The following is a 15,811-nucleotide window of genomic DNA, read 5'->3' as shown; positions in this document are numbered from 1 at the left end:
GCCAATATTACTTAGATTTTTAAAATATTCAAAACATCTGGATTTCTTCACCATTGATTATGAGTGCCACGTGTAGAAATACACCCACTTCCGCGCCCTGGCATGTTATCACTGAGGTTATTACTGGTTGTCTGAGGAATGATCCGCCTTGATGGGAGACAAATCCGGAGACGCTTCGGGCCAAGGTAGCACGTTTTGGTCATGCAGGCTGCTCACAGTAGCACAAGCAACATGCGGCCTGGCGTTGTCTTGTTGAAAAAAATTTTTGGGACACTTTGAAGAAATGAACAAGTCAATGTAACCCGAGCTGTTAGTGTACTGGATATGAAGACTAGAGGGGTCCGTCTACCGTACATTATGCCACCCCACACCATACTCCCAGACTAGGACTGGTGTGACGTGCCCACATGGACTCCAGACCAATCTCTGGCTCTCATTGTGTCTGAGACAAAAGTGGCACTCATCTCCGAAGAGGACAGACCTCTATTCCAGCCTCCTTTGCTGTCTTGCTTGCGGAGGCGGAGCTCAATGGACACCTGCATCTGGACGTCCGGCCCGTAGCCCAATGTCATGCAAATACCTTCTGATGGTTTGTGTAGACGCTGTTTGCCGCCTTAGGCTTGGGATGTGACATCCAATTTCATTTGCAGTACAGAATGTCATGACAGTTCCTCATTGTTATTATCAAATAACGTGTTTTAGGCTACGTTCACACTTGCGTTGTTGTTTTCCGGTATTGACATCCGGTCGAAGATCTCAATACCGGAGAGAAACGTTTCTGTTTAGTCCTCATGCATTCTGAATGCATCAGGATGTCTTCCATTCCATCAGACCGAAACTGCTGCAAGCTGCGTTTTTGTGTCCGGTCATAAAAACGAGAAAAGAAACGATCCGCCACTGAAAACAATGTAAGTCAATGGTGACGGATCCGTTTTTTTAGGAGTCTAAAGCGCCTCATCCGTTTTTTTTCCGTTTTGATTTCACACAACCACATCCTAACAGAACGCATGCGTCCTGATGTGCAAAGTCAAAATGGATACTCTGCCGGATCCCAATACCGGAATTAACAACGCAAGTGTGAAAGTGGCCTAAGTTAAAATATGCATAAAGATGATTACTGACTATTGACGGCATGATTTCTGAGACTTTCCCGATACTGTTCACAGATACATAGAATTATCTATGAACTGACACCAATTTTATATATTTGATGATATCTCTTTATGAGCACTGATTGAGGTTTACAAGGTATTTAATCCTCCCTGTGTAGAACGTAAAAAAAAAAAAAAGAAGCAAAGAAATTGTTTTTTTCCTATCTCCCACGTACCCCAAAATAGTGCCAGTGAAAACGACCTCTCGCTCCACAAGAGAACAAACCCTCATACAGCTAAATTAAGTTATGGCTCTTTGCATGCGATGACATAAAAAGGATTACTTTTGCATGAGACTTGCTAAGGCCTCTTTCACACGAGCGTGTCCGGATTAGGTCCGGATGCGTCCCGGTGCATTGCGGCAATCCCGTACGAGTAGGTACGCATTTGCAGTCAGTTTTGCGTTCCATTGTTCAGTTTTTATCGCGCAGGGTGCAATGTGTTTTGCACGCGCGTGATAAAAAACTGAATGTGGTACCCAGACCCGAACTTCTTCACAGAAGTTCAGGTTTGGGTTCAAGGTTGTGTAGATTGTATTATTTTCCCTTATAACATGGTTATAAGGGAAAATAATAGCATTCTGAATACAGAATGCATGGTACAATAGGGCTGGAGGGGTTAAAAATTTTTTTAAAAATTAACTCACCTTAATCCACTTGTTCGCACAGCCCGGCATCTCTTCTGTCTTCATCTGTGAGGAATAGGACCTTTGATGACGTCACTGCGCTCATCACATGGTCCATCACATGATCTTTTACCACGGTGATGGATTATGTGATGAGCGGAGTGACGTCATCAAAGGTCCTATTCCTCACAGATGAAGACAGAAAAGATGCCGGCTGCGCAAACAAGTGGATTAAGGTGAGTTAAATTTTTTATTTTTAACCCCTCCAGCCCTATTGTACTATGCATTCTGTATTCAGAATGCTATTATTTTCCCTTATAACCATGTTATAAGGAAAAATAATAATGATCGGGTCCCCATCCCGATCGTCTCCTAGCAACCGTGCGTGAAAATCACACCGCATCCGCACTTGCTTGCTGATGCTTGCGATTTTCACGCAGCCCCATTCACTTCTATGGGGCCTGCGTTGCGTGAAAAACACACAAAATAAAGCATGCTGCGATTTTCACGCAACGCACAAGTGATGCGTGAAAATCACCGCTCATGTGCACAGCCCCATAGAAATGAATGGGTCGGGATTCAGTGCGGGTGCAATGCGTTCAACTCACGCATCGCATCCGCGCGGAAAACTCACCCGTGTGAAAGGGGCCTAATATTGTGCAAAATTAGTAGAAAAAAAGAATAAAACTATACATATTTGTTATGTTGGTAATCGTACGGACCCATAAAATAAAAGTAACATGATAGTTCTGCAGTACGGTGAACGATGTAAATTTAAAGTGCAAAACACAATGGCAGAATTGCTTTTTTTCCATTACCTCCCCAAAAAGATAATAAAATGTAATCAATAAGTTATATATACCCCATAATGGTGTCACAAAAAATGTAATTCACCCCACAAAAAAAAACTGCGATATCTGTCTGTGTAAGGACCTGTCTGCTCAAGGTGCTTATCGTTCCCATCCGATCATGTACTGTCTCTGATCATTTCTGATTCTTACAGTATGAGGCACAATCAGGCTTGTTATGAGACTCCCAAGACAGTCACCGTTCACGTGAAATCTGCCTCCAGATCTCTCCGTCAAAGCAAGTTTAGGTTAAGGCGTCCGCTTCAAAAAGGAAATGTGTGCGACAACCATGTACCAAAACGCCCGAGAGGACCGTGTCTGGTCATCCAACGGCAAGAGATGGCGGCTTTCTTCAAGTTATTTGGTAGGTGAATAAGCATGAGCCTCAGTGATCTGTCATCAGAATGCTGATAGTTTACTAGGGCCGTCATATATAATCTATTATATATTATATTATATAAGCTGCTTTTTGCTTCAGTTCTGATCAGTTTTTAAAATCTCAGTCAGATAGAAACAGTCAGACTGAAAATGTGTAGATAATACAATTGCACAGCTTGGTATAAGAGGGCGCTTAAATGCTTAGGTTGTATTTACATGACCCGGAAAGGTGCCACGGCCGTGTCAAGGCTTACAATTCCATTTTTAGCTGCGTGATTTTTACAGTGATTGTTTTAGTGAAACATGTTAGAAACTGAGAAATATATAAGGCTAAATATATTAAAAGGGTTTTATTACTGATGACCTATCATCAGCATCTGATCGATGGGGGTCCGACACCCGGGACCCCCGCCGATCAGCTGTCTGAGAAGGCACCAGCACTCTTGTGAGTACCACGGTTGTATAGTGGCTGTGTTTGGTATCGCGCTCAGCCTCATTCACTTCTATGCGGTTGAGCTGCTCCTAGGCCACATGACCGATGCACGTGTTGTCACTTGGCCTAGGGAAAGTTGTGAGAAGGCCACGGCGCTACTGCCATTGCCGCCGACTTCTCAAACAGCTGATCGACGGGGATCCCGGGTGTCGGACCTCCACCGATCACATACTGATGACCTATCCTATTAAAATCTCAGAAAATCCCTTTAAGGCTCTGTTCACACTATAATAGGGTCCATCAGGTTTCCATGGTTCCAATGTTTTCGATGATAAGAATTTTGCTGCAGACTACACTATTTTTGTTGTAAAAAAAACCTGCATCCGGCTAGAATGAAAAAAATGCTCATGTTAAAAGATCCTAAAATGATGTGACTTCCGTTTAATAGTATTTTTTTAAAATCTGTATTCCAGATGATGATTTAATTCAAGATTTCTTGTGGATGGATTGCTGTTGCAAAATAGCAGATAAGGTAAATGATAGTCATAGTCTTAAGCCTGTATTACACCGGCCGAGGATTGGCCAGATCATTGCTTTTGTAGGAACGCTTGTTAGCGATGATCTGCAGGTGTAAAGGTGCCGCCATTTACTCGATGAATGCTGTCTAATCGCGCTCTGCTGCTGGCAAATAATGATTCTGTACGGGGACGAGCTATAGTATTAGTGATCACTGCTACCTATACCGTGGAGGAGATCGCTGCATGTAAATGAAAGCTTCCTTCCAGACAATTATCTGCTAAATCTGGCAGTGTAATATTGGGGGGCAAATGCATCTCTCAATTGTCTTAAAATGCAAAAAAAATACTTACCATATACTTACCTTTGCCCTTCTTCACCTCTCCCCATGCAATACACTCCATGCCTCAGCTCTGTGTAGATTTGTTAACACAGGAGTATGGTAATGTGACCACGGCCGCTGATGCCTGCCTACTAGACCATAATGTGTCACCCATGATGTCAGTAAACAGCTGTGGTCACATGCTTTGTAGTGTGACATCACAAAAAGCTGTCACCGGCCACATCCACTAATGGCTGTCCTGTTGAAGGAAAAAGTTGCTCTCAGGAATGTTGCCTCAACCATAGTTTTACATTTGCTTCATTGACAACATTTATCAGCTATCCAAAGAATCGCTGATAAACATTTGATTGCTGGGGGTCCGATTTCCCTTTGTAAATGTAAAGGGGGTTCACATGTGTGACTGTCTGCCTGCCGAGTACAGTGGTCGGTTATCTCGGTTAGTCCCATAGAAGGAAATGAAATGGTGTTCCTGTATGCACACCACCACTAGATCCATTTACAGTAGTGTACTAGGGGACCCTGTTCTCGGGAGCAGTTGGCGTCTGACTAGTTGGACCCCCAGCGATCATACATTTATAACCTAGCCTGTGGACAGATGATAAATCTTGCTAACATGAAAACTCATGAAAATAGGCCAAGCATGCAATAAATTACTTCGCCAATTCCTCCCAAAATTCACAATGCAAAAAACTGATGTCACGAGGGTGTCAAGAGCCACGTCTGACTCCGTTATACCCGGGGTCAGGAAGTCGCAGCGGGTGGCTGCGCTCTCTATGTAGAAAGATAGTGCTGTTTCTTTATGGTAGCTTTCTGGGTTTGCCTTGCAACCCTTTTTGGCTCACTCAGGGATCCGTAGCTCCTTCTCCTCAGCTGTTCCTTGTCCGTCACTCCCAACCTCCTTATATTCCCCTCTCCCACTTCTCTGGTTGCCAGATATAGAGCTTCCTGCCTGGACTTCTATAGTGACCCACTGGAGCTGTGTAGCTGTGTTCCCTGGTTGTTGTTCCAGAACGTTACCCTCCGGATCCCTGTTGGGCCTTTGTGGTCTGCTGTTGTCGCCCACCTGGGATTATATGTTTGTTTGTATTGTCTGTCCTCTCCTTGGTGTTTTCCTCTTAGTGTCAGTGGTGCGGACTAGTGATCCCACCGCCCCGTTCACTACATAGGGCTCATCTTAGGGAAAGCCAGGGTTTAGGCACGAGATCGGCGTACGGGTGAGGAACCCGTCTAGGGACGTCAGGGCAGTCAGGTGCCAGCCGCAAGGTGAGTCAGGGGTCACCACCTTTCCCTTGGACAGGGCCTTCCCATTTCCCTCCCTTTGCGTGACGCCGGTCATTACAACTGATCCCCAACAAAGGGAGATAAAACTTAACATTTATTAGATATGCTTAAAATACAAACCGCGCTAGCCACGGATAAGTACCCTCAAAATCAAACAATATACTCAAGCCCTGCTTGGGCCAAAACAAACACTGAATGATACCAGTATATAACATCAAAAAGTAAGGAACGCTCTCACCCATCAGTGGCTGTAGATGTTGATAGACTCTCCCAGTCAGGTGGGATTCCAAACAGTGGGTTCCCCAGATTGATGTAGGTTAGAGGATCACGTAGACTGGAGTACCATTCAGAGGAGGTGCCATACATGTAAGCTTGAGCGTAGATAGGAGTCTGGAGTCAAATTCCCTAGTTCACCCTAAATGAGGGACAGGACTAGTGTCACCCTACCTATCTATACGAAGTGCTTGCCCCGCAAGGGGCGACCCCATCCGGATGCCTTTCCCTGATACTGGGCGGTGTCCCTAATACACCCTACTAAAGATGAACTCCCGACGTGTCACGTTTCGTTTCACATTAACTCATCAGGGGAGATGTACAATTAGGGTGGCAAGCGAGAGGAGCTTGCATTAAAGGGGGTAGACGTAAATAAAAAGGTAGCAATGGCTGGAGCTTGCAGATACAAAAATGGCTCCAAGGGGGAAGCCAGGCCGGTGGGACCAAGGCAACCCAAAAATCACAGCAAGACCTATACACCAGCACACCAGTGGGTGAAGCAGGTGTAGAGTAACTATTGGTCCATGTGGGGCCCAAGGTATGGGGTCAAAGGAACAGGGCTATCGGCAAAGAGTGCCTACCTGCAGGTGCGTTTTGAAGGCAGCGGTCAGCGCGCCAATAATCCAGGGCCGCCCACTACAGTCACCTGGTGCAGTGTTGTGCGGGACACGTGATCGGTGGAACGCATGACGTAGATCGCAGCGCAAGGCGGCGCCGTGCTCCAACAGTTAAACCGAGGAACGCAGCACAGGAAGCTGCCGCGCTCCACGTGACAAAAGTCACGTGATGGAGGCTAAAAGCCATGGAACGCAGCGCTGAAGACCGCCGCGCTCCACCGCATGCGGATACATCAACAATCTGGAGGCGGGCCGAGTGCCTAGCAAACAGGACGCCACGGAGAAACAAACCCCGAGCGTCCTAGGTTGCAATGGAGGCTAACAGTGGCGTGAGCCTCTGGTACCAAGAACACAATACTTGTGAAACAGAGCTATTTATGCCAGGGCTTGACAAATTTCCTTGGAATCTAGGAGCTAGCTAAAAAAGTTAGGAGCCAGGCGGAGCCGCGTCATAAAATCTATATTGCGATATAATTTTAAGCATGTGCGATATGCGATATATATCGCGATATATTGTTTTCTATATTTGGGGGGGGGGGTGTTTAAACTTTTTTTTTTTTTTTTTACTTTTTATTTAATAACTATTAGCCTCCTTAAGGGCTAGAACCCTTGTCATATTCACCCTAATAGAGCTCTATTAGGGTGAATAGGACTTTACACTCTCCCTGCTGCCCTGTGCTTTGTGCACACAACAGCAGGGAGCTGACCATGGCAACCAGCCTATCATGTGCCCCCCAGCCTCTGATCAGCCTCTGATCAGCCCCCCCCCAGCCTTTGATCAGCCCCCCCCAGCCTCTGATCAGCCCCCCCAGCCTCTGATCAGCCCCCCCCCCATCATCATTGGTGGCAGTGGGCAGTTCCGATCGGAGTCCCAGCAGTGTAATGCTGGGGCTCCGATCGGTTACCATGGCAGCCAGGACGCTATTGAAGCCCTGGCTGCGATGGTATGTTAGTAAGCTGCATTATACTCGCGTGCGCTGTGATCGCCGGGAGCTCCTTCTTCTCATAGGTCTGTGCGGCGCATTGCTAATGCTATAAGCATTAGCAATGAGCCGCACAGACAGAAGAAGGAGCGCCCGGCGGCCACGGCACACGTGAGTATAATGCTGCTCACTAACATACCATCGCAGCCAGGACTTCAGCAATCGTCCTGGCTGCCATGGTAACCGATCGGAGCCCCAGCATTACACTGCTGGGACTCCGATCGGAACTTCCCACTGCCACCAATGCAGACAAACATTCCCGGCACCCGACCAGGCTCTGACAGGACGCTGTGATCCGCGCGATTAACCCCCTCAACTGAGGGGTTAATCGCGCGGATCACAGCGTGCAGTCATAGGGGCCGGGATATGGCCGGCACATTCATTGGTGGCGCAGTGGCCACAGTCCCTCCTACTCTGTTCTCATTGGTGGTCAGCGGCAGCCGCGCACAGTGGGGAGGGACTCCTCTCCTTCTCCACTGTACCGGCTCAGGAAACCATGGTGCGCGCCGAGAGCGCATCTTTGAAAACGGGCTGACAAATACCCAAGCGCCAGGACCAAATTCCTGGTCGCCATGGCGACCTGGCGCCTGGGATTTGTCGAGCCCTGATTTATGCACAGGATAAAGAGCAACAGGCCCTATCTAGGCAGTATAAGGCTGTTATGTCAAAGACACAAAAGGAGAATAATCATGACAGCAGACAGAGTTATCAAACAAAGCAGCTAAAATTGAGCTGCTCGTTCAGACCCAATGGGGCCACGGTTTTGAGGTAATAAATCCAGCGGGTTTCACGCTGGAGAATAGCCCAGTCCCAGTCCCCCCACGCCGTGGGGGAAGGACTCTGTCTATGCCCATAAAAGACACCCGAGCTTTGCCATTATGGTGATTGTGGATATGATTGGCCACTGGTGTGTCTTTGGCCTTGGAGATGTCATTCAAGTGTTCGCCAATTCTTCTGCGGAACTCGCAGATGGTCTTGCCAACGTGTTCCTTGCAAGTTAGGCGATAGACCACTCCTCGAGTTCGGCAGTTAATGTAATGATGAATAGCATATTCTTTACCGGTGATATTGCTACGGAACGTCTTCCCAGTTTGCAAGTGGCCGCAAGCAATGCAGCCACTGCACCTATAGCAACCTTTAACATTTGTAGCCACAAGAAGCCGGTGTGGGACGGAGGTATGTATTCGCTGGAAACCAGTCTGTCGCAGAGACTACGTCCACGGCGATAAGTGAGGTGTGGGTATTCACCCACTACCTCCCTCAGATCTGGGTCCATCAAAAGGATACCCCAGTTTCTGCGTATGACATTACGAATCTCAGTCGCCGCCCTGTCAAATGTAGTGATTAGGCGGATGAGCTTCGGGGTCTGTGCATGATATGATCTAGGGGTGAGGAGATTTGTTCTATTTTCCTGTATTGCTGACCTAAAAGCAACCCTCAAAACCCTATCTGGGTACCCTCGCTGACGAAACCTGAGGCGTAGATCATCAGCCTGCCTAATGAATTCACGTTTGGTGGAGCAGTTCCTCCTTAAACTGAGGTATTGCCGCTTAGGAATACCCCTTTTAAGGGGGAGAGGATGACTACTCTCCCACTTAAGTAAGGTGTTAGTAGAGGTGGGTTTCCTATAAACAGACGTGTCGAGCTCACCTCCTTCAGTTTTAGAAATGAGAACATCAAAAATATCGTCAATGTAGAGCACAGTCCCACCGGATCCATGGTGACGGACCGTTCCTCCGTAAAAAACAGGGTCTCCTCCCACCAGCCCAGGAACAGATTAGCGTATGACAGGGCACAGGGACTCCCCATCGCCGTGCCCCTGAGCTGGTGGTAGACCCTGCCATTAAAGGAAAACACGTTTTCGAGTCAGCGTAAATTCCAACAAATAAACGGAGGACAAAGAGACTGTGGGCGCGATACTGACAACCTCGGGTACTCAAAAAATGCTCCAATGCTTTAATGCCTAGGGAGTGAGGAATGCTGGAATACAGCGCCTCGACGTCAATACTTGCAAGTAAGCTGCCCCCCTCTATGTGAATCCCCTCCAACTGTTTAAGAAGGTCCGTGGTGTCACAGGTGCAGGGAAGTGCAGTCACAAAGGGGGCCAGAATCTGGTCGACATAGATCCCTAGACAGAGGTTCCCCACTCCTGACACTATGGGTCGCCCTTTAAGTGGGTGCGTCGCCTTGTGTAGCTTAGGGAGACAGTAGAACGTAGACATACGAGGACAAGCAGGTAACAAAAATGTATACTCGTCGTCAGTAATAATTTGTGACAGCTTGGCCTCGTCTAGAATTTCTTTGAGTTTCAATCTGAAATCGTTAGAAGGGTCCCAGGATAACACTTCATATGTGGAGGAATCGTGTAATAGGGACTCACACATGGCCCTATATTGATCATGATCAATAACCACTGTATTCCCCCCGTGTCAGAGGGTTTGATGACTATAGAACGGTCACTTTCAAGATTCGAAATAACAGTGGCATGGGCCTGGTCAAGATTGGAAAAATAAGAGGGCCGTAGGTCCTCAATTTGATGTGAAACAGTGTCAAGAAAAACATCTACACAGGACAATTCAGTAGAACCAGGTGGCATTTTGTTGCTTTTAAGTTTTAAATTGGTGAAAGGACCCAAACCTTCTTGTTGCTTGGATTCCCTTTCGAGATCATAGAGCAGATGCACGTCTGATATCCAAAGGGATACCAAGTTCGCGACACTGCTTCCTCTCCTGCAGTTTAAAATGTTTGTGCCAGCGAAGCTTACGGTCAAAAAGATTTAGGTCTTTACTAATATCAAATCTGTTGAAATTGGGGGTCGGCACAAAGGAGAGGCCAAGTTCGAGAACTTGAGTCTCAATGGTACTCAGGGGGCGGGAGGAAAGATTAACAACTTGGAGTCCTAAAGGTTTGGAGGGAGTTGGGTCCGGTTGCGTAACGGGTAAACTTAAGGGGAATTCGATTGGCTCAAATGTGGGCCAGTTCCCCCTAAAAAATGGCGGTCCCTACCCCGTGAACCTCCTCTCTGTCTCCCCTGACGATTCCCCCCCGAGGAGACTGCCTAGTCCCTTTTAGTGCACTGTCGGAATCAGAAAAGTCAGTTTCGGTCGAAGATTGGTCAGTGTTGCCACCCACAGTGTCCCTTCTATTGGCAATGGAGGAATAGATCCTGTTTTCTTTGAAGTCTGCTAAGTTCTGTAATAAAGTGGCCATGGAAGGAAATGCTCAAAAACCCCAAACACTGTAGCGTGTTTATAACCAGGGGAGCAATTCCTCCGCATGTGATCAGTTGCTAACGGCAATCCCCAGCGAAAAGGCATACAATGGAGGATGTCGGCAGCGGACCACATGCACCACAATGGCATCCTACACAAGATGGGATAATGTGTGGATGCAAATATAAAAATACATAAATCACTGCGAAAGGTGCACCACAATCATATGCAACTGACAACACTGGCTAATCCCTCAGGCTGATGTTAAGAACTGAGACTTTAGCCAATGTATTCCAGTCAGAAACATCGGAGCCCTTTTGCACCACCGTAAAGGTATCTCAGCGTGGCATGGGTTCCTACCACTAAGCTACCTACGGAGTGTAAACAACGGAGGTGCTAAGACACAACTTACAGCCAAGCTCCCACATACCTCCATAGTGAGATTACTCAGGCAGTGGGAGAGATGATAAGGCTGTAAGCCCCGCCTATAACAGGCCATGTGACACAGGCTACCAGGTGCAACAGAATGCTACCAGCAGTACGCAATGGCACATTCTAAACATATCAAGAAAAATAATGGAAATAAAGTGGCCTAAATTGGAGGAAATGCTCAAAAACCCCAAACACTGTAGCGTGCTTATAACCGGGGGAGCAATTCCTCTGCATGTGATCCGTTGCTAACGGCATTGCGTACTGCTGGTAGCATTCTGCTGCACCTGGTAGCCTGTGTCCCATGGCCTGTTAGAGGCGGGGCTTACAGCCTTATCATCCCTCCCACTGCCTGAGTGATCTCACTATGGAGGTGTGCGTGAGCTTGGCTGTAAGGCCTCTTTCACACTTGCGTTGTTGGGATCCGGTGTGTACTCCATTTGCCGGAGGTGCCCGCCGGATCCGGAAAAACGCAAGTGTACTGAAAGCATTTGAAGACGGAGCCGTCTTCAAAATGCTTTCAGTGTTACTATGGCACCCAGGACGCTATTAAAGTCCTGGTTGCCATAGTAGGAGCGGGGGAGCGGTATACTTACAGTCCGTGCGGCTCCCGGGGCACTCCAGAATGACGTCAGAGCGCCCCATGCGCATGGATGACGTGATCCATGTGATCACGTGATCCATGCTCTTGGGGCGCCCTGACGTCACTCTGGAGCGCCCGGGGAGCCGCACGGACGGTAAGTACACTGCTTCCCCGCTCCCCACTACACTTTACCATGGCTGCCAGGACTTTAGCGTCCCGGCAGCCATGGTAACCACTCTGAAAAAGCTAAATGTCGGGTCCGGCAATGCGCCGAAACGACGTTTAGCTTAAGGCCGGATCCGGATCAATGCCTTTCAATGGGCATTAATTCCGGATCCGGCCTTGCGGCAAGTGTTCCGGATTTTTGGCCGGAGCAAAAAGCGCAGCATGCTGCGGTATTTTCTCCGGCCAAAAAACGTTCCGTTCCGGAACTGAAGACATCCTGATGCATCCTGAACGGATTTCTCTCCATTCAGAATGCATTAGGATAATCCTGATCAGGATTCTTCCGGCATAGAGCCCCGACGACGGAACTCTATGCCGGAAGACAAGAACGCAAGTGTGAAAGAGCCCTAAGTTGTGTCTTTGCACCTCTCAGACCGTTGTTCACACTCCGTAGGTAGCTTAGTGGTAGGAACCCATGCCACACTGAGATACCTTGACGGTGGTGCAAAAGGGCTCCGATGTTTCTGACTGGAATACATTGGCTAAAGTCTCAGTTCTTAATATCAGCTTGAGGGATTAGCCAGTGTTGTCAGTTACATATTATTGTGGTGCACATTTCGCAGTTATTTAAGTCTGCTAAGTTCCTCACAAATTGGTGCTGCTTGCGTTCCTTGAGATGATATTGATATTTCTCAAGGAAATTTTGAAGTTGTTTCTCTTTATTCGCAAACTCCGCCTCCAGTGAGAACGTTTGAGCAACCTCAATACTTGCAGTTAATTTTTTATTTAAAGTTTCCAAATTATTTTTCTCCTCTGCCAAGAGAAGGCGCATAAGCCGGAGAGAACTATTGGTTGCCTCCTGTTCCCACGTACTCAGGAAGCCTGGATTTCTGAATCTCATTGCAGGCAAGAGCAAAATCCGAAGTCCCCTCGGAACAATGTTATGTTTTAAATAGTTCTCTAGGCTCTGTACCTCCCACCAAGAAAGGATGTGATCCTTATAAATGTCAGTTAGTTCTTTAAATGCTGCATGAAAGGAGGGAATATTTTTTTGGGGGGAAAACTCTTTGTCAGAGAACACGTCTTTGGCTTCCACCAGCCAGTTATCTGCGTTGAAGCCTGTTGCGAGAAAGCCTGCCATACTCTGGAGCAGAAATTTGAAACACACGAAAATAGGCCAAGCATGCAATGAATTACTTCGCCAATTCCTCCCAAAATTCACAATGCAAAGATGAGACATGAAACTCCTTTAAAGGGAATCTGTTGCTGTGATTTTGGACTTTTATCTGCAGTATTACATGAGTAGTACTGCACATAAACAGTCCAGATCGACATTTTTTATTTTCCTACTTCTCCCTGTTCCCCCGCTGTCTGCTTTCAAAGCTGCACTAAAAGGGCTGCTGTACTGCTCTAACATAATGGAGAGGAGTCCTGTGCGCATGCACAGCAGTCCTGAGAAGGTATTTCACTGCAGCGGGGGGAACTGTGTGCAGTAGGAAAATAAAAAAGAGTGACGTGGACTACTACCATGTATTACTGCAGGTAATAGTCCAAGAGCGTAGTGACAGATTCCATTTAAAGGGGTTCAGTAGTGCATGCATATTGATGACCTATCCTCAGGATAGGTCATCAGCATCAGAACAGCAGAGGTCCGATTCTCAGCACCCCTACCCATCACCTTTTTGAAGAGGAGGCGGCACTGTTGTGAGCGTTGCTTTTGCATCAAAATAGCCTTCCTGTTGTCTGGCTTGTAGAGACGGCACATTGTGATTACAGCTCCTCGTCTCGTTCAAGTGAATGAAACAAGCAGTTGCAATTACACCTTGCCACTGCTGCAAACAGTAATTTTGAAGCGGGTGCAGCTCTCTCACCAGTTCCGCCGCCTCTTCAAACAGCTGAGCTATCTTGAGGATAGGTCATCAATATCTTTGCACTGCACAACTCCTTTAAGATGTAGGTTCGCAGCAGAGTCCTTCCTGCAGGTGTTGGCTCTTCTGTGCTGGGCCATACATTGGTGCAGCTGCTGTTTTATTGGCCTTGGCACTCATCACTGCATCATACACAGCTTTGCTCTTAAGTTTCGGTGTTGAATCTTTTGTGTGAACCAGTTGCTGCCTCTGCGTTGCCAGGTCTTCTGAGTTTTTCAGACACCTCCATTTCTTCCATCTTCCCTACTTCACTTCTACGTCTTTCCTCTTCTTTAATACCAGTAGGGATGAGTGAATCGACCAGATGAAACATCAAAAAGTCGATTCACATAATACTTCTTTGAATACTGTACAGAGCAAGGGCGCCGTACAGTATTAGAATGTATTGGCTCCGATGAGCCGAAGTTTTTACTTTGCGAAGTCTCGCGAGACTTCGCATAATAACTTCATAAATCAATTTCTACTGTAAAAAAAACATTTCCTGAACTCGGGTTCGGTTCCAAGGTAAACGGGAAATGGTTTCATCCCTAAATACCAGGAAACATAGAATGTGTCGGCAGATAAGAACCATTTGGCCCATCTAGTCTGCCCAATATACTGAGTACTATGAATAGCCCCTGGCCCTATCTTATATGAAGGATGGCCTTATGCCTATCCCATGCATGCTTAAACTCCTTCACTGTATTTGCAGCTACCACTTCTGCAGGAAGGCTATTCCATGCATCCACTACTCTCTCAGTAAAGTAATACTTCCTGATATTACTTTTAAACCTTTGCCCCTCTAATTTAAAACTATGTCCTCTTGTAGCAGTTTTTCTTCTTTTAAATATTCTCTCCTCTTTTACCTTGTTGATTCCCTTTATGTATTTAAAAGTTTCTATCATATCCCCTCTGTCTCGTCTTTCTTCCAAGCTATACATGTTAAGGTCCTTTAATCTTTCCTGGTAAGTTTTATCCTGCAATCCATGTACCAGTTTAGTAGCTCTTCTCTGAACTCTCTCCAAAGTATCAATATCCTTTTGGAGATATGGTCTCCAGTACTGAGCACAATACTCCAGATGAGGTCTCACTAGTGCTCTGTAGAGCGGCATGAGCGCCTCCCTCTGTCTACTGGTAATGCCTCTCCCTATACACCCAAGCATTCTGCTAGCATTTCCTGCTGCTCTATGACATTGTCTGCCTACATTTAAGTCTTCTGAAATAATTACCCCTAAATCCCTTTCCTCAGATACTAGGCCCCTCATGTTTTTGAATTCCTTTTGTCTTAGCCTCTACAGGGCCGTCTTTAACAAGGGGCAAAAGGGGCAGCTGCCCCGGGCCCAGTTGCTCCTGGGGGGCCTAAGGCAGTTGCCTCTTGTGCCCTGCTGGCAACTGCCCCGAGTATCAGGCTATCAGCTACACAGGGGGGTGCTGCCATGCCATGCCTGCCTGCCGGCACTCCAGGCAGCGTACTGTGAGAGCTGTGATTTTCTAGGACCTTAGATGACATCATCACCATGTGACCAGTAACCTAGCAATATTACTGGTTACATGGCTATCAGGTCATCACAGGTCCTGTCTACCAGGAGTGTTGCTGCAGTAGAAGTTTCCCATAATTGTGGAGCTTTTTTTGAGAATATTACACCAGGAAAAGGTGACAGGGGCTGTAATGCTAATATACTGTAAGCTACTGTATAGTGGGGTGCTATACTGCTCTACTGTATACTATGGGGGTGCTGTATACTGTATATTTTGGGGTACTGTATACTGTGAGGTGCGGTATTCTGTATAGTTTGGGGTGCTGTATACAGTGAGGTGCTGTATATTGTGGAGTGCTATACTGCTGTACTGTATAGTGTGGGGTTCTGTATAGTGTATAGTTTGGGGTGCTGTATACTGTGAGGTGCGGTACTCTGTATAGTTTGGGGTGCTGTATACCATGAGGTGCTGTATACTGTGGGTGCTGTATATTGTGGAGTGCTATACTGCTGTACTGTATAGTGTGGGGGGCTGTATAGTGTATAGTTTGGGGTGCTGTATACTGTGAGGTGCGGTATTCTGTATAGT

General features: G+C 46.9%; 1 protein-coding gene across 1 annotated transcript in view; it reads left to right on the top strand.

The window, feature by feature from the left end:
- The first annotated feature begins 2,780 nt into the window (after positions 1-2,780).
- Positions 2,781-15,811, top strand: part of SPDYA (speedy/RINGO cell cycle regulator family member A) — a 56,446-nt gene continuing 43,415 nt past the window's right edge. Inside the window, exons 1-2 of the mRNA XM_040430631.1 lie at positions 2,781-2,988; positions 3,909-3,967. Of these exons, the coding sequence (XP_040286565.1) occupies positions 2,781-2,988; positions 3,909-3,967 (267 nt within the window). The remainder of the gene's footprint in view (positions 2,989-3,908; positions 3,968-15,811) is intronic.

Source organism: Bufo bufo, chromosome 4 (assembly GCF_905171765.1).
Source record: "Bufo bufo chromosome 4, aBufBuf1.1, whole genome shotgun sequence".
NCBI lineage: Eukaryota > Metazoa > Chordata > Amphibia > Anura > Bufonidae > Bufo > Bufo bufo.
Note: the sequence above shows the minus strand (reverse complement) of the source record. Positions and strands in the feature narration are given on the sequence as shown.